This window comes from Taudactylus pleione, unplaced genomic scaffold (genome assembly GCF_031769625.1).
Source record: "Taudactylus pleione unplaced genomic scaffold, aTauple2 ptg000667l, whole genome shotgun sequence".
In the NCBI taxonomy this organism is placed as follows: Eukaryota; Metazoa; Chordata; class Amphibia; order Anura; family Myobatrachidae; genus Taudactylus; species Taudactylus pleione.
The window spans coordinates 2,894,395-2,919,612 of record NW_028285069.1 but is presented as its reverse complement, the minus strand read 5'-3'; the positions used below and the strand labels follow the sequence as shown (position 1 = coordinate 2,919,612).

The window sequence follows — 25,218 nt, the reverse complement described above, 5'->3', positions numbered from 1 at the left end:
CCTGGCGAATGTAATACCGATGCCGGGAGACAAAAGAGTGAAGATCCCGACAAGGTAAGTAACTATACTATATCTAACCTTCTCCCCCCCCTAACCCTCCCTTAAGGGTGCCTAACCCTAACCTCTCCCCAGGGATACCTAAACCTAACCCCTCCCATCCCCGCTCCCTAAACCTAACCCTCCTGGGGGCGTGCCTGACCCTAATCTCCCCCCCCCGGGGGTGCCTGATCCTAACCTTCCCGTCCCCTAGCCTAAGCCTAACCTCTCCCCAGGGATGCCGAAACCTAACACCACCCCCGAACTTAACCCTCCTGGGGGGTGCCTAACCCTAACCCCCCCTTCCCCTAGCCGAAGCCTAACCTTCGCGGAGAGGTGCCTAACCCTAAGTCCCCCCGGGAACCCCCGATCCAAACCCTCCACCCCCGCAGCTGTCCGCTCCCGACGCCCGGCTTACCTTCGTTCGGTGTGCCGGGCATCAGGATTTCAGCGGGTGGATAATGATAGGCGTCGGGATTTCGACGCCTATCATTAGTCCCATGCCGGGATTTCACAGTCGGGAAGCTGGCGGTCAGCATTTCTACCGCCGACTTCCTGACCGCATACCGTTGGGGCTGTCCTGTGGCAACCACAGAAGGTGAATTGAAAATGAAGGTCCAGCTTCGATACAAAATAGTATTTTATTTCTAAAGGAAGGGACAAAAGTCTATATTTGGCGTATTTGCCATCCAAAAATATATCCACAAGCCTCCTCCAGCTAACACAGTAGATCCCTGGTGGATATTCTGATCCAGTAACACAACAAGAACAACAAGCCCGGCCCTACAGACAGTGCTGCTGACCCCAGTACGGTGAGATTATCCTAACCCGTGTATTGAAAAGGGAGTGCACCAGAATATGAAGGGCAGCGAAATAGCCATTGGACTGCCATTCCTTCCCGCTGCCAAGGAATTGACATACAAAAAAGAATTGGGAAGGAAAGGAGGTGAACAAAAACAAAGAGAGATAGAGCTCTGCCTCACTCATCACAAAATAGAAGACTTCCCCCACCCACTAAACACGTCCCCACCCTGACAGAGTGGACATGTCCAAGCAGCCTATAAACCAAATAAATTCATGAGATGTGGATTGAGATAAATGTGCCCCCTAGTGACTCCAACAGCACACACACCAAACATTACAAATAATACAGAACACAATTTATTTTTTTTCATAGTAAATTAATAACAGGAATATACTGAGTAAGATAAAACTGAGAATTGATTAGATTAAAAAAAAAAAGTCACCACTGAGCAAGTATATATGTTTTCTCCCATGTGGATTGTAATCGGCTCACTATTATATACCAATTCCTCTAGATCAATAAAACTGCAACTATATTATAATGCCCAATTAGCGGACTAAAAAAGGGAAGAATGTATTCTTGTGAGCATGCAGATTTCTAAATGGTCCAGACTGATTTCCAATTGATGTTAGATTCTGATTGCCAGATCACCTCTAAGAGGCTGATAAAGGGCATGTCAGTCCCTGTAGTCAGTCTCTCACTGCCTGGGGAACAGGTCAGAGGCCTGGTAAAAGACACTGTTACTGCCTGAAGTAAGTGCTGTGCTAAAGTGCTGTTTCGTAAGTTGTGATTTCCACTTGTTACAGAAGGAGAACTATTGTAAGCAAGAGCCAGACTGACTAGGATTTTAGGTTTTATTTTTGTTCTAAAATAAAACTAGCTACGGATACTTGTACGAAGGCCTTTGACTGGTGTGCTAATAAATAGGCTGCTGCATGCACCACTTACCCCGATCTTGGAAAATACACACACACACAAAATATATTAAAGAGAACAGACACTATAATCCCAGAAATGTATATTGGAGCAATGAAGAGCTGAACTTTATACTGGGGGCTTGAGAGCTGTACATAATACTGTAGTCATAGGAAGCTGTACAGAATACTGTGGACATGGGGCTGTAGGCTATATTATACTGTACATTGTGTATTGGGAATATTATTTGGTATGCATGGGGCAGTATTGTATACTGGCATATGGGTCATAATACACTGGTGATTTGTTATACTGGATGGTATGGCTAATGCATTTTCAGCACACAATAATAATAATAATAACGTTGAAGAAACAAAGGTGCAGCAGGGACCACCTCAGAATGCCTCACCCTCCCTAGTGAAGGAGACAACATTAAAGCAGCACAGCGTTGACATACGCTATCGCCAGGTAGCCGGCAACACCGGATGTTTTCAAGCTCAGTTATGTGGACATTGTCAGACGTATCATCATTCACCATGTTCTTAACAGAGAGACAAGTGTTAGGCATAACATAAAAGGACTGTACATCCCTCAATGCCTGCATCCAGCAGTGAATGGTTGTGTAATGTTGTGAGGCACATTTTCTGGTTTGGTGCGGTGATTCCGTTAGAAGGCAAGGTCAGGGTACGGATTAATATCCTTGACCCTATTATGCAGCATTTCAGTCCTGACTGCATAAAAATGTCCCCATCCAGAGACCACCTATGGTTAGGCTTGCATGAAATTGGATTTTTTTCAAAAAATCTAAAACTGATATTTGATTTAAATAGGGTTTTTTTTTTTTTAAATAAACGTTTTAAAATTTGAAACGTTTACTTAAAAAAAAAAAAATGTAATAAAAAATCCTAAGTAAAAGTTTTAAATATTTAAATTTTTTTGTTTTTGTTTTTTTAAAAACCTATTTAAATCAAATAAATCCGTTTTGGAATTTATTTATTTTTTTTAAATCCAATCTATGCAACCCTGCCTATGGTCGCCCAATGCAGCATGGCCCCCGCCGTCGTGATGTCGCTCCCGACATTGCCAAGTGTGTATGCACTTGCCGATGCCGGGACCCCGCCGGGTCCTGACGCATGACAGGTCAGCTGGGTACACACCGTTAAATGTGTACCCAGCTTTAGCCCTCATATTTTCCCTCTAACTCACCTCTACCATCTGTGCCTTTACCTAACTCTATCTACTATCTAATCTCCACCAGTCACCCACACTACATCCCACTCCCATCTTTTTGCTATCCACTCACCCATATACGCATGTATACCCCTTTCCTATTAATCTATAATTTCTATTATATGTACAATATAAGTACAATATTTTGTAACGCTTAAGTATACATTCTCATGTAACTACTAAAACCACAAATCACTTATTATTTTCACACCCCATAGCACTCCATACCTGCAACCGCCTAAGGGCCTGATTCAGGAAGGATTTCAATTGCTAAACTGCAAGCGGGCAGCTTTGTGATTCCATCCTTGCAGATATGTTAATGCACAGGAGGCATCACGCCCCCTGCTGCATTACTTATCCGAGCTGCGTTGTCCAACACAGCATTGGATTCTCTGAGGAACATCGGCCGGTTAGGGTGACCCGAGGGGTCACGCCAGCCAGGCCGCCGCAGATGAGAGGACGAGGCCTGGAAATCTCCATCAGTCGACGCAGATCCTGGTCTCCCCCCCCCCCCCCCCCAACGGCGGCGACATGGCCCCATTTCAGGGAAACGGAGGCCATCGCAGCTCCCTCCACGCCCACAAACGGCAGCAGACTGTCAATCAATGACAGTCTGTTGCCAGTCTGCGTGCGGGATAGCAGACCCGTTCTGCACATGCGCAGAACGGGTCAAGGCATCTGCGCAGATTCCCGATCATCGGGGATCTGCGTTCAGCAGTGCATTAGCGTGCACTACTGAATGAGGCCCCAAGTACTCCCAGTTCCCTCATAAACCATCTACAGACCAGGCCCCGGGCGGAATGTAATAGGTTGCGATACTTAGAAGATCGCGATTTTCGAACGAGATTCCCACTTTATGAATAATGCGAGTACTACCTAACTGCCAAAGGCCAAAATTTTTACCACATCGTTTTCAGCACCACACAACCCGCCCTCCAGATGTTTCTGGCGTTAAACATACAAGTTGCTGTATGACAGTGTGTGAGCTGTAACCTCCCCAGAATAACTTGTATAATAGTACACGGTCCAGAGGCCAGTGACATATAGCTGCTCATGCAGTTATCTCGTTGTGCAAAGGGGGAAATAAAAAAAGTGTTGGCCTAGTCACAAGCGCTAATACTTAACCAGCACTGGGCAGTTATATGAAAAATAAGGGGGAAAAAGTGCGTGGGGTCCCCCCGATTTTTTAATCACCAGCAGAAGGCTTGACCAGCCAGGGCTAGTGGAACCACAGAGGGGAGACACTAATGTGGGGGTCCACGTGCCATGATTCCACCAGCCCTAGGTACCAGGGCTGGTTACCCCAGGGGAGTGGAGCCCCAGTAAAATAACATGCACAGCACGTCACGGGTTCCTAGTGAATACATAGGTCTGTCTGCTCTGGATCTTTAGTTCAGTTGACAGAATGGCTGTCTCCAGCATGTCTAGATGAAAGCTGCACTTTAGTAAGAATATCAGCCTGATCCACATCCTTCATTTAAATTCCTGAAGGCGACACAGCCTTTGTTGTAAAATATTAATTTCACAAACTCCACTTTTATTTGCCATCCATCAGTTTCAGATTCTAGCACTCACTCGCCACAGAGCATGTTCTCTCTCAAATCCCTTGATGTATTTCAAAGTCTCTGACTCCCTCTCTTCTGTACGTTATAAATATTAAGCTCTTTTGGATTCTGCCAAGTCTGTGTGATGTGTAAACTTCTTTACATCGTACAGACGACTGCACAATCCGCAGTAACCTCGCACCTCTACATCCTACCTCTGCAGTACCTGTCCCCACTGTCCAATGCTGGGACATTGCTGAAATGTCTGTTTGTAGCTCTCCCCTGCTACAGGATATTTTACATTGATTGAAACGTTCCTTGGAGCATATTCTCCAAAATCAGGAACACACAGGTCCCGAAAACAGACCTTTTATCAGATGAAAGGAAAGTGCGACTATTTATCATGGCAGATAACTGAGTAGAGGCCTCCGGCTGCTGCGGAATTACATTTTCTATGGAAGATTTTTTTTGTTGTTTTCCCTATTTCCTGACACTTTCCATAGCAAATAATAGATTTGAGAAAAAAAACCAATATCAGATAGTAACATCTACGCATTACCATTTTCTGCTAGCTTTAAAATTATTTCCGTGCACAACAATTACATTAACAAACGAAAGGTCCTTTACATGAAATACACTAACGTGATCCCTTTCCTCCCATTCTGTATCTTCTTTAAAAAAAAAAAAAAAAAAAAACAAATACTAATAAAAATTTGTCCTGGCTTTTAGTTTATATGAACTAAATAGTAAACGTAATTATTTTTAGGGGTTTGAATAGTCAGAACAGACATAAAAGGGGTAGATTTACTAAAGCTTCTAAACAGACAATCCCATAGCAACCAATGTCTATCATTTTCAAGAATATAATAGAGAAATTACAGATTCTGGTTGGTTTCTATGGGAAACACCTCTACTTTTCATTTTCAGACACTTTAAGTAAATCTAACCTGAGGCTGAATGTGCAGATGAAGTATCTGATCCATAAGATATTTATTAGATGCACTCGATTGATAGGTAAATATCACATAGAGGAGACGGGTTATATTTGCAAATAGAGCATTTCAGGTCACTACAATATGGCCGATGGGTCAAAGCCTCACGTGCAATTATGTATGTACAGTTTGTCAGATTTCAACAGCATGTAATATGTGACCAGTATTACACATACGCTTACCACTCCTATCCCTTCAAAAGCAAAAATGGCTGTTCCAAAAAAGAGTGGATATTTCTTCCAATTAGACGTCAAAGGTAGTGTACGAGGGTCTGAGAGATTCTGGGGGGGGGAGTAAATATAGTCAGTTAGTGAATGGATATATGCAAGCTGTATACTTTACATAAAGAATGATATAGTAGAGTGATCAGCACAGCTTACACCCTTCCTCCCTTCGAATGCTCTTCCTAGGTGATTCGGTCACATGTGAGCTTTTAAACAAATGCCTGACGGCTTCCTCGGCTTAGACTACATGTGCTGCAGAGTCAATCATTTCAAATTAAATCTTAATTATCGCCAGCATCTGTCATACAGCATATTCTTGCCTCTTATTTACGGTTCTGCAACAATCCATGCAGTCTGACGCAGACCATCTTAATGTCGTTTACATTCATGTCATTACAGCTAGTGTAAATGCTTCAGTTCAGTAACACACATGAATTGATGTTAGTATCCAACAGGCCATATGGAACACTATACCCAAGTACAGACTGAAATACAAGGTCTTTAAATGTCCTGCTGTGAAAAGAAGTAGCTGATCTCCCTGACACCTACTCATCACTGTAAAGGTTAATTGGATGATGTATCAGTTGAAGAAAGACATTTGAACATCGTTTTAACGTTAGTTGTTTTTTTATAACCTGTCTGTCTGACATCATTGAATACAATGAGGATAAAACAGTCAGTGAGACAGCAGAAGAGAAGATGCACTTACTCGGAGAACGTATTGGTAAATGATGACGAGACTGACGGCCATGGAGAGGTTGGCTAAGAAGGAACAGACGGACAAGTTCTTCAAATCTCGGATGAAAACCAATGGGATGATCAGTGGAAGAAAGCATACCATGTACAATCGTAGGTCTAGATTCCATCTTGCCCCCGTTTCAGTATACTGTGCATGGCTCTGGTAAGAAGCTTCAAATACCTGCAAGTACATTCTCACTTTATCACATACAATTGCTGTAAACGACACATTGTTATCTAAACTTTGCTCAATAGGATCGGACAGTCCAGTCAGATTTTCTCTAAAGCTGGGTACACACTGAGCGATATATCGGCCATTCTGAGCTATTCATCGCGAGCACTTGCGGCTGTGTACCCCCGATATGTCTGTGAATAATACTGTTCAAAGACATATTGCGTCAGCTTATGCAGCACAGCTGATGGGCAAAATAGCTGCAGATATATCGGTGCATCTGGCTCTTGTGTACGGGCATCCGCCGCCCGTACACTTGCTGCAGGGACTGACGTCACGGCTGGGCTGGCAAATTCAAATACCCGCCAGCTATGACGCCAGGACGACATGTCGAGCAGCCGATCGTTAAGTGTGTATACTTACCAGAATCGGCAGCTCAGTCGGTGCGATGGCCAGTGGCTGTCAAGTCGAGCTAGTGTTTACCTAGCTTAAGTAATCGTTTAATATAGTTTGTGTCCTTCTTACAATGATTTGCTTTATTTCTTAGTATCATCACCTTAAATCCCAAAGTAGCTGACATTTCTATGGAAACGCTCTTTATATAAGCAGTTTTCCTGCTTTAACAAATATTAAAGAGCTGCATGCAGTATTTAGAGCAGGAAAACAGCTGGAGCAAACAAATGCTTCCTATAAGTTATGTTATGGTGTATGTACACCTGCACCCGTCACATGACCAATTACACTGCATATTAGAACCTGCTCATATATTATACAGATATAAGAAAAAAGCAATGAAGTATTTAATGGATGACTCCACCCACAGTAACATTTTTGTTTTCGTTTGAGTTATATTAGGTGTAGTATATAACTGTTGGAGTAAAGCCCACCCTAAGTAGAGGATGTCCTGCCCATTGATAGGACTACAAGGCCCTGTAGATCTCAGGTTCCCAGGTAAGTGAACTTTTGCTATTTTATTTTCTTCATCTAACTCCCCCCCAAAACTACAGTCTCAGTTTTGGGTGTAGTTATTCTTTAAGAACGTTTTCCTTTTCTATTTTCCTACTGAGTGTAAACAGCTTGTGTGACACCAAATAAAACAAAGAAATCACGTTACACCTGAAAGTGTTTATGTGATGGAAAATCCAGATGGCTTTATAATGGTTCTTAAAGCAAATAAAATGTACGTTTGGAAAGTGACACAAAACATACTTAGGAGAGCAAAGAATTAAGAATTTGGCAGTAATCACTGTAACACTATTTATACCAGACACAAAGTAATTATTGATTAGGAGGTAATTAATATGTCCAGGTAGGTAAAAATTGGAACAAGTTAAAATAAAAGGACAGAAATGTAACAGGTAAAAGCATTTTAGGAATTACATCATTCTCTCCCCCATAGGGCGAGTCAGACCTATACTTCAAGTTTGAACATTAAAGTGATTAATAAGATGAGAAGAAAGGTAACATGGGCAAAAATAGTGACATAATTAGGGATTACAGGTAAATGGTGTCACACTTCCAAATCATAATTGCAGGTTCCAACTGTAGGCACGCCAATTGTGCCCTGTCAGAATCTCTTCTGTAAGTGTAATTGCAAGACCAGATGTAGATCAGAGGCATAACATGACAGACGGAACAAAAATGGTGTTCTGCCTCACTAATGGCAATATGATGATAAATTCCCATTCCTAGTTCCTTCACTGGTATCAGCAGAAGGAATACAGCGGTGTACAGAGTGTATGGTCAGGCACTTCTTAGAGATTAAAGATGTGTCCACTTGTTTTCGCTGCAGTCACACCAAAAAGTCTCTTGGCGCACCTGGTGTCGTGAAACTCTGCTAGCGCCGGGCAACTTTGCTGCTTTGCCGGAATTGCATCTAAGTGGCAATGAGACTAGCTCGCACCAGGAGACTGTGCCGATAAATTTGATATGCAACACTTATATATTTGTGTGCGACTAGAGGCCCCCACACATGACGCGATATAGCAGCCGATCCGACGGATTGGAACGATATCGCTGCTATATAGTTCCGCGTGTGGGCATGATATCGGCCAGTGCGCACTCTCGTGGGATGGAACATAGCTCCTCCAGATCGTACATCACTGCTCCAGATCTTTCTGCATGTTCATTTGATCTGGGGATGCGATGTAGGATCGCATGCAGCGTTAGGCGGCTGGGGAGGAACCAGCACATCGGGCGATCAGCCACCCGATCGATCCGTGTGTGGGGACCGCACGATATGGTGGCTGCCAGATCGCAAGGTGCATATCACACAGTGTATGGGGGCCTTGTGTATCGCAAACAGCATGCCAAGTGCTACAATGCAGCAGCTGCAGCTTTTTTCCATACCAAGTCCAATTTACAATCAGCCGCGGAAAGTCCGGGACTTTTCACATGTTATACTGTTTGAGACACGAATTTGCGGCATGTGTGTCCCCGCGTTTCGCCCTACTCAATTACAGAACAGGCGAATACGCAAATAGGCGAATGCATAACAGGCGGAAAGTACTGAATAGATTGGGGGGAATCAGTCTGTACACAAAATAAGACGCACTGACACTGGAAATCATTACAGATGTGCACTATTAGCCCTAATAAACGTACTTTGTGTCCTTAAGTTTTGTTAACAGCTTTCTAGATACTTTTTTGTAAAAGTGGTGAAGAATGATAGAAAACAGTATTTTTTGGTTAAAATAAGTAGCACAGTCAAATTTAGGGTACTTGAAAACGGGTGCTGGCATATATTTGTGTCTCTAAAGTGCACTTTCTAAAAATTTGAAAAATCCACCTGCTTCAAGCACCTGCAATCCTAAAAATACGTGCCCCATCCAAACAGCCCCCCCAAGAAACCTATTTTGCTACTTTTTATCCTTGTTCCCCACACTTTTTTAATTTTCGCCCCAAAAATGACATGTCTTTTATGGGGTTTTCTGAGGTAATAATTTTTTTTGATTTGTCCCTTGGGGGGGGAGGGGGGGATTCCAAAGGGTTCTGAATCATTTCCCCACATTTGCACCCCAAAGTAGAGATTTGGCACCTTTTTTCCGCCTGTTTCAGCGCATTGAGTTTCCGCTTAGGCAAAATCAACCCTGGAATTGAATTTGGAGAGAAGACGCAAACAGGTGAAAAGCGGCAATAGGCAAAACTTTTTCGCTGATTACGGCATTTCGCGTCTCATTGAATCCAGCCCTCAGTCGCACACAGATATACAAGTGTTGCATGTCAAATTAATCAGCACAGTTTCTTGGTGCGTCCTAGTCACATCATACGTATTTGACAAACAAAAAAAAAAAAAAGACGCCCGGCGCTAGCAGAGTTGCGCAGGATCTGGCGTCTCACTCACGCCAGGCATATCGCGCTCCGTGGCATATTGAGGCTAGATGAGCAAGGATACATCTGTACATCTCGCAGTGCAGAACAAGAGAACATTAAAGTATTATGTATTGTTTATATTTAAATAATCCTCATACGACATGACTGTCTGAGCTTCCAGACTATATAAAATAACAAATTGTAAAAACAAAATTGAAACTCTGATTTTGATCCATTTTAGTTTGCAGACTTGTTTTCTGTACACAGAATAATTGGAGGATGACTACTTTGAAGAAGGAATATTTTTAAATAAAGTAATTAAATTAACAATACGGAGAAAAATAAAATGATAACCTCAGTTTTGTAGCTCACCTGCTTCATATTTTCTGCTAGGAAAACAAAATAAACGCTACAGAACCCCAGCTGTGTGGCCACCAACGAACAATCGACAAGATTCCTGCGGGAACAGAAAACACAGGGAATGTAAACTTCAGGGGCAGGGAGCAAACAGGACATGCCTGACGGATTGGTTAATAGCGCAGCTATAGAGGTCACAACCCAGATAGCTATTGTGCAAGATGCAATCAGTGATGTAGCAGTGGCGTAACTAGGGCAGGGCGAGCGGGGTGCGTGCCCTGGGCGCCTTTGGACCGGCGGCGCAGGGGGGCGCCGCCGGCCCGGTACCGGCACGTCCACCCTAGTTAGCCAGTGTAGCGCCGACCGCAATGAGTGCGGTCAATGCTACACATTTACACAGGACCGGTGCTAGGCTTCCAGCGCCGGTCTTGTGCTGCACGCCTGAGCCCGTTCCCTCCCCCTGAGCGCTTGCCCAATAGCGCCAGGAGGCGGGCTCAGGCTGTGCATAACACACGCATCGCCGCCAGCGCTGGCGGCGATGCGTGTGTTAAACAGCAGCCAATGAGAGTCAGATAGACTCTCATTGACTGCTGCAGCACCCACTGCAAGAGCCGGACTTCCGTCCGGCTCCTGCAGTGGGTAATGGGACTGACGTCAAGACGTCTGTCCCATAATGCTGAGCGCGCCAGCCCGGGCGGGAGCGGCGTCGCGACCAGGAGCAGAAATTCAGGTAAGTATATTTATATATATATATATATCTGGAAAATGGGGTGGAAAGGACAAGCGCCAAATAGTGTGACAAATTAATGAATAATGGTGCCCGTGCTCAAATAATAATGTGCGTACCAAAAGATAATTCTTTAAAGCTTATCTGTAAATCTTGTTGGTGGATGACATAGAGCTGGACCCGGGTTACTGGTGCCAAATAGGACCTTGATAAGAAGAGGCTCTTTGCAGAGCCAAGTGGAGAAGAAAAATAATATAGTGTAGTATTTTCAGAATAGTGAGTCTCGTGATAAATGGTTATGCGTACCCAATAATTTCTTGTGAAAATGCATGTAGTGATAACCTTGGTAGCTGTATCCAAGTTTCTTCTTTATTTTTCAGCCCCAGAAAGTACCCATTGGCATTGCCAGCCTCTCTCAGACAGACTTGACATCACCTCACAGATAAGCTATTTTCCCTTTATTTTGTGTTAACTTGTCCTATACTTTGTTCATTACCTCATTTATGTAATAAAGTCCCCCTGTTTAAGTACACCAGTGCTGATGATGTTTTTTTATTTCATTTGAAGACCATCACCACATTATGTGGGTACTTTCTGGGGCTGAAAAATGAAGAAGAAACTTGGATACAGCTACCAAGGTTATCACTACATGCATTTACACAAGAAATTATTGGGTACGCATAACCATTTATCACGAGACTCACTATTCTGAAAATACTACACTATATTATTTTTCTTCTCCACTTGGCTCTGCAAAGAGCCTCTTATTATCAAGGTCCTATTTGGCACCAGTAACCCGGGTCCAGCTCTATGTCATCCACCAACAAGATTTACAGATAAGCTTTAAAGAATTATCTTTTGGTACGCACATTATTATTTGAGCATGGGCACCATTATTCATTAATTTATCACACTATTTGGCGCTTGTCCTTTCCACCCCATTTTCCAGATCACTATTTCGTTTGACTGCCATACAGACCTACGGAAGGGACTGCTGCCTCCTCTTATTTGAAGGATTTAAGTGGTCGATTAACTATTCATATGTATGATACCAACACTTCAATGTTACAATCAGGATAATACACTGTGCGCGATCCAAGAACTACTATTTCCATATATATATATATATATATATTTTTTTTTTTTTTTTTTAAACCTATCTGCACAACGGGGGAGGGGGGTGGCTACTACTGGGGGGACCTCTACTGGGGGAGGGGTGGCTACTACTGGGGGCGCCATTGGGAGGACCTACTCTACTGGGGACTACTACTTGGGGGGGAACTACCACTGGGGGCATTATAAAAGGGGCCTACTACAAGAGGCACTGCACTCGGGGGACCACTACTGGGGGCAATAATAGGAAGGGCCACTACAGGGGGCACTGGATAGGGGGGATCACTACAGGGTGCCTGCATAAGGGGACCACTACTGGGAAAACTGCATGGGGGGGGGGAACTACTGCTGGGGGCACTATATAAAGGGCACTGCATAGGGGGGGGGGACTACTACTGGGGGCACTGCATAAGGGGATACCGCTACTGGGCGCACTGCATTGTGGGGACTGCTACTGGGGGCACTGCATAAGGGGGAACACTACGTGAGGCACTGCATTTGGGGGGGCCACTACTGGGGGTATTGAGTAAGGGGAACTAATTGGGGGCTGTATAAGGGGGACCACTACTGGGGATACTTTCAAATTTGCCCTGGGCTCCAAATACCCTAGTTACGCCACTGTGATGTAGGCAAATTTGTCGAATAGTAATTGCAAATAATTTAAAACTTCCTAGGAGAAGAATTTCAATGTTTAATCATAAGAAACAAACAGACCAATTCTGACACTGAAGAACATCATTTGTCATTAGTGCATAAAAGACAACCAAGAAAAAGCATCAAACTGTAATGTTACACAAATGTCATCTAATAATGTAAAATAAATATCTACTGTATATAATAACCTAGTATGGTCTTGTCCAGGGTCCAACATGCATGCACAGTGGAAGCCGAGGCGTACCCACCCATCCAACTAGTCCCATTGTAAGGGCGATGGGATAGACCCTAGCAGGAGAGGAGGACTGCCATGAGAGGGAGGTGGTGAGGGAGCCGAACCGGGGTTGTGGGGTGGCACTTGGCAGCATGGTAGAGCAGGGGGCATTGACTGAGCTGAGGTGACCTGGCACATGACGGGTCTCTTTACTATTAAATATGTAATAAAATATTAAAATTCCACAGATTTAGGGCCTTGGTTACAGGAGAACTAGAGGAATGTTTATACCCCTTTTCCACCGCAGCAAAAACCCGCCGCATTCCTTCCTGGGTCTCGAGCAGTGTTTTTCGCGGGTATGAGTCAGGTAAGAGGAGACGGGTATCCTGGGTCATCTGACCTGTGTCCTGTTCACAGCATACGGAGAGCCGCATTTCCCGGCGCTTGGAGATGATGTAATCTCCAAGCGCCCGCAGATGTAAATCGCGGCAATATACCAGGATTTTGGTGGAAAAGCGGCGTTACTGTGCGGTTGGTCAGTTTAATAGAAACAAACTGCTACAAGTCTTCAAAAATAATAAATGTCTCTAGAAATAAACCACCATTTAGAACTATGAAACTCCAAATTGAGCTATCTAAAGTAACATTCCCCCTTGCCCATAAATAGTACATACCATTTTATCAGCATGTAGTACACTCTGACATGAACATTTTTGTTACAGTTACTGTATCCACAAATCACACAAAATAGGCATCAGAATTTCCTTCTCCGAGCAATACAGCTAGAACAACTGTACTAATGGGTTTAAATAAACAAAAAAACAAAAAAAAAAAGCATTGAATCAGTGTTACAAGTCGCGGTCACGACTTGACACTTTCTGACAGTATGCCCAGACAGGACGGGGTTACTCCAGTTCTTCCTGTTGCTAGGAGATCGGCACGCCTCAAGAAGTGATGTGTTTTCCACAAGTGCAAACCTGATTGGGACTTCAGCCTATTTATACTCACTGATCTATTGCACCTGTGCCGACTATAGAGTGTCTGTGAGTTCCCTCAGCCTGGCTGCAGAGTCAGGTTGTTCCTGTTCTCCGGTTCACTGAACTCCCCCACACGGCTTCCTAACCGCTCCAAGTAGCTTCCGTGCTACCACCTATCTCCAAACGGCTTCCTGGCCGCATCTAGCAGCTCCCGTGCTGTCATCGTTCACCATACGGCTTCCTAACCGCTCCAAGTAGCTTCCGTGCTACCACCTATCTCCAAACGGCTTCCTGGCCGCATCTAGCAGCTCCCGTGCTGCCATCCTTCATCATACGGCTTCTTAGCCGCTTCAAGTAGCTTCCATGCTACCACCAATCTCCAAACGGCTTCCTAGCCGTATCCAGCAGCTCCCGTACTGCCATCGTTCACCATGCGGCTTCCAGGCCGCTCCAAGTAGCTTCCGTGCTACCACCTATCTCCAAACGGCTTCCTAGCCGTATCCAGCAGCTCCCGTGCTGCCATCGTTCACCATACGGCAACTGCCCCAACATCGGCACCATCGCTGCAACATCGGCACACTTGCCGCACCATCGGCTCTCAGGCCTCTCCAAGTAGCTTCCGTGCTACCACCTATCTCCAAACGGCCTCCTAGCCATATCCAGCAGCTCCCGTGCTGCCAACGTTCATCCTACGGAAATTGCCCCAACATCGGCACCATCGCTGCAACATCGGCACACTTGCCGCACCATCGGCATCACTGCCACACCATCGGCACAGCTGTCACACCATCGACTCCCAAGCTATTGCCCAAAAAACCAAACTGTACTCTCACAACATCTGTACTATCAATATCCTTATAATCATCAACTGTGTCAGTCCTAACTGTACATTCTTTACCTATTGAATTCCCCTGTATCTCCATGTGAGCCGCTACTACCTCGAGCATAAGTCCAGGCGGCCGCATAAGTACCGGTGAACGTATCCTAGTTCTAAGGGAACAACGGGTGGTTGTTATTGGCAGAAGATCTCGCTAGCCGGGTTCTAGGGGCCTCACATGGAGCAGGCAGTGGGATTCGTAACAATCATATGTTGTATCACCAGCAAGATTCAGATTTTTGATAAATGATGCAGAAAACTCAGCATCTGAGGGACGCACTAAATCAATTTGGTCATCGGCAGACCATCAGATAGGCTCTTACAGCAATAGGATCCCATTGCAGCATCTATGCTGTGTAATCGCAGAATGCTATACAATACTTCAGCTGCACTTCCACCAGTTCCCAGCCTTGGTTAAAAATCAAGGGGGAACCCTCACACAGACACTAAAGTATGGCTCTCAGGTTTGTGTTCCTGCAGGATATTAACCATTCAATCACGCATCGATGTGCGAATATGAAGCATTTGAAGGTAAAAAGTCGAAAGAAAAGACGCTCGCTGTTGCCGAGTCACACGGCACTCACGCGTTATGTGTAACGGGACTTGTAGCGCACCGAGGATAGATGTGGACACATCTGTATGAAAGGAGGCCGGATTATGCTTCATTCAAAGTACAAATATGTTGCAGAGGGGCATAGCTGTTAGCATTGCTGTTTCACAGTGCTGGAGTCATTGAATAAATTATAACCAGGGACTTTTCTGTATGTAGTTTGCCTATTTTCCAATTTACGCCGGGTGCTCCAGTTTTCTCCCATAGCACAAAAACATACTGGTGGGTTTAATGGCTTCTGACAAAATATGCACCCTAATGTGTGTGTGTGCTTGTGTGGAAGGCGACTTAGGGGTCAATACAATTAGGTGCGAATTACAAGGTGCCAGTTGCTATTTTCTCTTCGAATTCGCATAGTGAATTAATTTTGTAATTCAATTAGCAACTCGCACTGAATTAGAGAGATAGAAAGGAAAATCTTTATTTTAAGGTTACAATGTCGGGACACTGTGCTGAACCCCTTGGACACCCCCCTACCTAATGACTAATTAGGCAATTGGAAGTTTCCAATTAGCTTAATTAGTTCAATAATTAATTTTTTTTACCCTAAAAAATGACAAGTCCTCAAATTACCCCAAAATCAACTTTTTAGTTTAGGCACCCCAAATTTAATAAAAAATTTTAACTGACAAATAATTGCTTCTTTAAATTTTTTTTTACATTTTTCAAGATGCCCTCAAAGTACCCCAAAGTCACCTGTTTTCCTATTTTTTTTTTTTTGCATTTTTCATTTAATTGTTTTGAGATTAAACGAAAAAAGTTGGGTTTTTTTCTTGCATTTAAAAAAAAGAAAACACAAATCAGTCATTTGACACAATTTAAAAGCCTGCAGTACCTTCCTAGTGCCCACAAACAGCTTTCTATACGGCCCTGCTAACGAAATTATCCATTTTGGGGGGTCCAGGATGGTCTCCCCACTTTTTCATGCACTTCTCTCAAATCTCATTTGGCAGTCAATTCGCACCTGTCCGCTGTGAGTAGTGCAAATGGGCATTTTTAATTGGATTGGAGAATTGTCGATAGTGTGCTTCGATGCGAAGTCTGCGAGTTTCAGGAAACAAACTCGCTGCTCACAATTCGCACCTTATTGGATTGACCCCATAGACTGTAAACTCCAGAAGGTCAGGGACTAACATAACTGATTAAAATAGTACCTGTACCGCTATTTATAATAGGTCGACACTATATAAACAAACAATGACAATAACAATATTAATAATATACAAAATTCCTCCTATTAGTGGAAACAATTAAAAACATAATTCATGATGACTGAAATATTAAGAATTGAGGTAGAAATATAACTCAAGAGCATGTTAGCTCTTTCCTCTTTCAAAAGTATATATGTTGATCGATACATGTAATTTGGTAACGTTACAAAACCACTGCAGATAAAGAAAACTAAAGTGCAAGAACAAAAAGAAGAAAAGAAAGATATTGTACTGGAGTACTGCATGCGTCATATAAAGTGTGCATACTGACAATGTATTACCCTACAAAAGAGGTTATTTAATCTATTTAGTACTGGGTTGATACATCCAAAATAATTCTCTGCATTAGTCTTCAAGAAATTTTATAGAGACTTGTGCTATAGCCTCGAAGTTGAAGGTCTCCAGCTATTTACTGTTTTTTTGCATAAGGTGCAGGGTGCGATCAGACTATTTTTTTATTTTATTTTTGCTTGTTTTTTTTATTTTTTATTTAAAGGTTGTGGGAAAGGGGGTAAATAAAAATCATGAATAGGGCAACAAAGGTTACACTGAGAGAACAATACAACTATAAAAAAGTAACACAATTATGATGTTAAGAAACAGCTAATAAATGACTGGGGTACACAATGAGGCAGATGGAACATGGAAGATGTTAGTTAAAGAGAGGGGGTAAATTATACTAAATATGTAAAGAACTGTCAGAGTCAATTTCTAAAATTCATTAAATGGATGCAGTATCTTATGAAGTAGATATAAAATATGAGATATGGTAAGAACTTACCCTTGTTATCTCTATTTCTACGAAGTCCATAGGGTTCCACAGGATACCTTGGGGTATAGGTGTGACGTCAGTCGCAGGGCACCAAAGAGTTAAGCTTTCAGCCTCCCAGGATGCACTAGGTCCCCCTCCTATACCCCGCCCCCGGGCCAAGGCACCTCAGTTAGTTACCAAGCCATAGGCCGGAGGAGGAGAAGGAAGAGAGAGAACAAAGATCTGGACACATACAAGAATCACATTCTCACCAGAGGGAGACGGAAAACCGGTGACCAGAGCAAAGCCCATCTGCAGCACAGGTGCGACAGGGCGGGAGTCCTGTGGAACCCTATGGACTTCGTAGAAATAGAGATAACAAGGGTAAGTTCTTACCATATCTCATATTTTCTACTTCAGGGTCCATAGGGTATCCACAGGATACCTTGGGGATGTCCCAAAGCAGTATCCTTTAAGGGTGGGGACGCTCCTGTGCAGAAAGGAGAATCCGCCGCCCGAAGGAAGCATCCTGAGAGGCGAAGGTGTCAAACCTGTAATACCTCACGAAGGTATGGACAGAAGACCACGTAGCAGCCTTGCAGATCTGAACTGCCGAGGCACCACGTCGAGCTGCCCACGAAGGACCCACAGACCTAGTGGAATGAGCCTTCAGAGAAGGAGGGACCGGTAGGCCTTCATGAAGATAAGCTTCAGAAATAGCCATACGGATCCAGGCTGCCAAAGTTTGCTTTGAAGCAGGCCAACCCTTTTTACGGAAGCCAAAGAGGACAAACAAAGCGTCCGACTTCCTAAACGAAGAAGTGCGGTCAACATAAGTCCTTAAGGCCCGCACAACATCCAAAGAGGCCTCACCCACGGAAAGACCCGGTGAGTTAAAGGCCGGAACAACTATTTCCTCGTTAATATGAAACTGGGAAATAACTTTGGGAAGAAACTCGGGCCGAGTGCGGAGCACTGCCCTGTTCCCATAAAAAACCAAGAAAGGGGGTCTACAAGAAAGAGCCCCTAACTCAGAAACACGTCTGGCCGAAGCAATGGCCAGAAGGAAAACAGTCTTAGCTGTTAGCCATTTAAGATCCACTGAGCCCAGTGGTTCAAACGGCGGTCCTTGGAGAGCCCTCAGGACCACAGCCAAATCCCAAGGCGCCACAGGTGGAACAAAGGGCGGCTGAATGCGGAGAACACCCTGCATAAAGGTGCGCACATCCGGGATTGTAGCAATCCTACGGTGAAACCAGACAGATAGGGCCGAAACCTGTACCTTCAAAGAAGCAAGGCGAAGCCCATGATCTAGTCCCGCTTGCAGGAAGGCGAGAATCCGAGACAGACGAAACTCCCGCGGTGCATAACCTCTCGGTCGACACCACTGGAAGAACGTATGCCACACGCGATGGTATATCCTCGCGGAAGACGGTTTCCGAGCTCGTAACATGGTACGCACCACAGAGCTGGAAAACCCCCGGGACCTCAGCATGGCCGTCTCAACAGCCACGCCGTCAAAGACAGCCGAGTCAGGTCCGGGTGAAGGCAAGGACCCTGAGACAGAAGGTCCGGTCGTAGCGGCAACCGCAGAGGAATGTCCACGGACAGACCCTGAAGGTCTGAGAACCAGTGCCGTCTGGGCCACGCGGGAGCTATCAACAGGAGCGTCCCTCCTTCCTGTTTGAATTTCCGGATTACCCGTGGAAGAAGGGAGACCGGAGGGAACAGGTATGCGAACCGGAACGTCCACCGGACGGACAGAGCATCCACCAGAGACGCCCCTTCGTCTCTTGTGCGAGACCCGTACACCGGCAACTTGTTGTTGTGCCGGGACGCCATGAGGTCGATTTCTGGAAGACCCCACCTGTCCACCAGTAGTTGAAAAACGTCCGGGTGCAGGGACCATTCCCCCGGATGAACGTCCTGGCGACTTAGAAAGTCCGCCTCCCAATTGAGCACTCCCGGGATGAAGACCGCTGATATGGCCGGAAGATTGCGCTCCGCCCAAACCAGGATCCGAGAGACCTCTACGAGAGCCGCCCGACTGCGAGTTCCTCCTTGCCTGTTTATGTAGGCCACGGTGGTAGCGTTGTCCGACTGGACCTGCACCGGGCGACCCTGGAGAAACCGCTGTGCCTGCTGGAGAGCATTGAAGACCGCACGGAGTTCCAAGATATTTATTGGAAGCTCCGCTTCTGTCGGCGTCCACCTGCCCTGGAACAAGTGTGGACCCGAAACTGCTCCCCAGCCCCGAAGACTGGCGTCCGTTGTCAACAGGACCCAATTTGGAACCCAGAACGGACGTCCCTTGTTGAGGTGGGTCGTCTGTAACCACCACGTAAGGGACAGGCGAACCTCCTGGGTGAGCACAATCGTCTGGGACTTCAGAGACTGAGTCAGCCCGTTCCACTTGGACAGGATCAGGTGCTGCAGAGGTCTGGAGTGAAACTGGGCGTATTCCACCATGTCGAACACCGACACCATGGAGCCCAGTAACCTCATCGCCGAGTGTAAGGACACCCGGCGGCTGTGCAGACAACTGCGCACCCTTGACTGTAAAGCAGAGATCTTGTCCTCCGTCACGAAGATCCTTTGCTGTCCCGAGTCCAATAAGGCTCCAAGATGCAGAATCCTCCGAGACGGGATTAGAGTGGACTTCTGCCAGTTGATTAGCCAGCCGTGCCGTTGCAGCAGTGCAATGGTCAGGTCCAAGTGGCGTAACAGGAGCTCTGGAGATCCTGCCACCAATAACAGGTCGTCCAAATACGGCAACATGCGGACTCCCTGCAGCCGCAGAGAAGCCGCCATGACCGCCATCACCTTGGTGAAAACACGTGGTGCTGTTGCCAGGCCAAAAGGTAACGCCCGAAACTGGAAGTGGTCGCTGCTGATTGCAAACCTGAGGAACTGTTGATGGCGCCAAAGAATAGGGACATGCAGGTAAGCGTCCTGTATGTCCAATGACACCAAGTAGTCCCCAGGTTCCAGCGCCAGAATGATGGACCGTAGGGTCTCCATCCGAAACTTCGGGACCCGCAAAGACTTGTTGAGTGCTTTGAGGTTGAGAATCGGACGATATGACCCATTGGGTTTCTGTACCAAAAATAGATTTGAATAGAAACCCTGGCCCCTCTGGGAGAATGGAACCGCCACTATAACTCCAGCCTGGAGCATAGTGTGCAATACCTTCCGCAGCTCCGTAGCCTTGTTCCGGTCTGATGGGAGACCCGTGGTGAAGAAGCGAGCCGGGGGTCTGTGCCGGAAGGAGAGGGCGTATCCGTGGGAAACCACCTCCAGAACCCAAGTGTCTGTCGTAGTGGTCGACCAACACTGGGCGAACTGTAGCAGGCGGCCTCCCACCCTGGGATCCCCCAAAGGGAGGCCCGGACCGTCAGGCCGCAGGCTTGCCATCTGGCTTGGGGGCCGGACGTCTGGTACTCCATGCCTGCTTCCGGGGCTTGACCGATTTCTTAGGGCCAGCCTGTCGAGGAAACGACTGTGGTTTGGGCCTGCCCTGGGCCCTAGATGACCGAAAGGACGATGGTCCCGAACCAGAAGGAGCAGCGGCCGACGGGAGACAGGCAGATTTGGCTGCCGCCAGCGTGGCCACAATCTTATCCAGATCCGGACCGAAGAGAACTTCTCCGGTAAACGGCAACGCTTCCAGACCTTTCTTGGAATCTGCGTCCGCCTTCCAGGATCGCAGCCACAAGGTGCGACGAGCAGCTACCGCTGCTGAAGAAATTCTAGACACCAGAGTACTAATGTCTAGAGCCGCCTCGTTGATGTAGGTGGCCGAATCACGGAGATTGCCAATCAACTCCGCCTGATCGGCCGGACAGTCGGATTCAAAAGAAGCCTCTAATGAATCCGCCCAGCGCTCCATCGCTCTGGCAACCCAGCAAATGGCCATAGCCGGCCGTGCTGCCCCCCCAGCAAGGGAATAAGCGGACTTCAGGCAGATTTCTACCTTGCGGTCCGTAGCATCCTTAAGGGAGGACATGGATGGCATCGGCAATGTGGCACTACGGACAAGACGGGTCACGTGAGAATCCACCTGTGGAGGGGATTCCCACTTCGCAAAATAATTATCCGCGAACGGATAAGCCACCGCCAGGCGTCTCTGCGGCTGGTATCTTTTGCCAGGTTGTTTCCACGCCTCCTCTAAATGGTCCACCAACTGACCCGAAAGAGGAAAGACTGTGGCATCGCCCTTCACATCTTTGAAAAAGGCATACTTAGATTTAGCCGCTGGGGGAACTTCGTCCTCAATCACCAAGGCTGTGCGGACCGCCCGAATAAGTCCAGGAATATATACTTTGGACTTAGCATCAGCGTCCTTAGTATGGAGAGGTTCCTGATCGTAAGGATCTAGAATCTCCCCATCATCAGACGTCCCTTCGTCATCCTCATAAGGAGCGGACAGAGACGCCACCGGCCTTTTATGAGACCGCATCACAGACTCCCCTTGCAACACATCCGACAAGTGCTGTACAGAACTCGTCAGGGAGTTAACCCACGCTGGCTCCTGAGAACCCGGGAGCGGGGAAATAGGGAGACTGTGGGGTACCACCAATTGTCGTGGGAACCCCTGCATGGGTGACGACACCACAGACTGCTGGGACAAACCCATCGGAGTAAACGCGGGCTGCGGAGCTAACTGGCCCACTAAAGCTGTTAACGCCTGAGCGAAACAAGCCCAGGGCGGCTCCTGTACCGGTGCTGTAACCGTAATAGGCCGCGCCATGGACAAACACTGCCGGCAAAGGCCCTCCGCGCTACCCTCCCCCTCCGCTAACGGTACTTTGCACGTGGTACACTGTAGCCGGAGGGGAAAATCACTTTCAGACATGATGGCACCACGTATGTGACCTCTCTCACCAATTAAGTATTAAATAGGCGAGAGACCACCCTGCAGCACCGCACCGCAAGGGCTTTAGCAGAAAGAACAGGGACAGTAATAAAGCTGACAGTTTAGAGAAGAAAAGATTACAGGCAGCAGCGCTAGCACAGTCACATACAATGCAGAAAAATAACAATTCCTGCACTAACAGCGCTGATCACTCAACTACACAGACACAGGGCCTGGTAGGACACAGCGCTGCATACACAGACCTGACCACAGCGGAGGAGAGGTATGCGGGGGGACCCAGACCACGATGCTTCCGTCCAGCGCTTCCAGCAGCGTTCACCATGCGTTCTGGAGAAGATGGCCGCCGAGGAGCAGAGAGGAGGCTGGCCTGGGGGAGGAGCGCTGCCACAGGACCAGTCGGCAGCATGCAGAGAGGGCTGTGTGCAGCGGGGGAGGCGCCGGCTGTGAGACAGGGAAGGCGCGCTCCCCTGGCATGCATTTAACCCCTGGGACGCCGCAGCGCTACCGCTCTGCTGCGGTCCGCTGTCCCAGGGGGTAGTGGAAGCGCAGGTTGGTCGCCTGGCTCCACGCTGCAGCCAGTCCCCAGGGAGCCCCCTGCCTGGGGACTTAGGACCATGTGATCAGCGGGGACCCACCGCGGGACCCCGCTGCTTACCTCTGTCCCCCTTGAATCCGGCCATGGTCCGGAGCATCTGGGGTCACCGCTAGCTGTGACCCCAGACGCCCACCAGCATCCCCGGATCAGTACCGGCGTTCTGGTACCGGCGGGGTGTAGGGAAGACAGCATGGACGTCAGGACTGACTGTCCATGCTGTACATCCAGATGTGCAGCCACAGCTGCATGAAGAATAAGCTTCAGGGGCTCTTCTAGCCCCCACTCCAACAGGTGCACCCGACTCCGGCCGGGCACCAAACTAAACTGAGGTGCCTTGGCCCGGGGGCGGGGTATAGGAGGGGGACCTAGTGCATCCTGGGAGGCTGAAAGCTTAACTCTTTGGTGCCCTGCGACTGACGTCACACCTATACCCCAAGGTATCCTGTGGATACCCTATGGACCCTGAAGTAGAAAATATATTTAAAAATTGATCTCATGAGGAGATAACCAGGAAGACCATAAAATCAATAAATGTGTGATACTAGTTAACAAAACCTATTGATCATCTTAACCATTGGATGCTATCACCGTTCTCCTTTTTTGGAGCAATCCACATATTCGTAGCGTTGTGCTAGATACAGATAGACGTTTGTTTGGGGGTACAAGTTATGGGGTGACGTAGAAGAGATTTAGAGGGGTATGTTGGGAGGGTGATACCTTTAATATCCAATATTAGTTAATGTAACTCACTCCACAGACTTAAGCTGGGTACACACTACACAACGGTGCAACCCAGGGATATGATGTAACGATAAATCACATCGCCGCACGCGTACAGCATATAACTGCGCGATGTATTGTTACATGCTGCAGCACAGCTAATGGGAAGATTCAATGAACGATGGCCCGGGAACGACGAATCAATCGCACGCTATACGATGTGTATGATATAGATCATTCTGATGCACGTCAGAACAATATTTTGGACAATAGATCGTATAGTGTGCACCCCCAACTTAATAATCCAAGGGAAGGACTATGGATTCTGAGACAGGGTGCCCCTATCCACATAGTCCCTCCCACATAAATCCGGATTACTTGAGTTCGTAAATCTAGTGAGTGGAAGTTACCACCTACAGAACAATGTGAATGTGTTTCCATTAATTGCATAGAATATTTTTTTGTATTATCGCCCATTCTTCCAGTTCCAGGGGTACGCATAGATCTTCCTCCTCATTAAGCTCATGCTTATTTTGTAGTAGGCCAAACTGAATTAGCCATTAGGAGAGAGTAGAGATGAGGCCTGTTAAAGTTGCTCCACCGCTGCGCAGAGATTACAATGGGGTGGGGTTTTTCTCATGTGGCATTTCATAGAAATGATACTAGCAGAGGGGCATGCGACCTGGCGACTCACTCACACCAGGCAAGTCGCGCTGCGTTGCGTATTGACGCTACGTGTATGAGGCCGACGCATCTGTACTCCCAATTGTTTGGGGGTTATTTTTGGTTTATCAATGAATCTGCGCAAATTGCAATGGCAGCATGGATAACATCAACTTGCTGCAGCCATTTAGCGGTTGGCATGTCTTCTATAAAACTTCTCCCTTAATTATAGACGTTAAATGGTAATGTGGGGAATAATAGAGGATTTTTAGGGAGATTAATCCAATGTTTATTAATGTATTCAAATGCTGGGTTGGTCCACTAATAATAAATATTGATATATACTAGTAAAGGGAGCTCATTGTCTTTCCACAATTATGAAAAGCCCCCCCCTCTCTATCTGCTGCCCCGCCCCCAGTCTGTACAATCCCATCCCTCTCTGCCTTCTAGTCTGTCCTGCTCTGCCCGACCCCCCCTAACCCCGCCCACCCACATACTGAAATGGTCTTCCTTCTCTCCTGCTACACATGTGGTGCGTACACACGGTCAGATTTTTCTTCAGATCTAATCGATATTGATATTAAAAATCATTCAATCGTTCATATCTGAAGGAAAATCTGACATGTTTGTCAGATGAACGATTCGCGTTCCCGCTTGTCAGATAACGATATCCGACATCAGATGTGTTTGCAATCATTTTAATGCAGTCAGAAATCGTTCGTAGTTCAAATCGTTGGTCAAATCGTTCAATCGTTCATCTGACCATGTGTATGCACCTTAAGGTCTGTCCCGTCTCCCTAGCAGTGGGAGCCATTCGGGCGAGCGCTCCCGGCTCCTACAGATGGGACAGACCTAGCAGATTATTATATAGATCAGGTATACAGATCATTTCTACTAACAGGCCG

At 46.4% G+C, this 25,218-nt stretch overlaps 1 protein-coding gene across 1 annotated transcript in view; it reads right to left on the bottom strand.

The window, feature by feature from the left end:
- SLC36A4 (solute carrier family 36 member 4) overlaps positions 1-25,218 on the bottom strand; it is a 249,841-nt gene that overhangs the window by 156,084 nt on the left and 68,539 nt on the right. The window contains exons 6-8 of the mRNA XM_088455708.1: positions 10,341-10,425; positions 6,456-6,665; positions 5,705-5,803 (exon numbers count right to left, since the gene is read on the bottom strand). Coding sequence (XP_088311834.1) covers positions 5,705-5,803; positions 6,456-6,665; positions 10,341-10,425 — 394 coding nt within the window. The remainder of the gene's footprint in view (positions 1-5,704; positions 5,804-6,455; positions 6,666-10,340; positions 10,426-25,218) is intronic.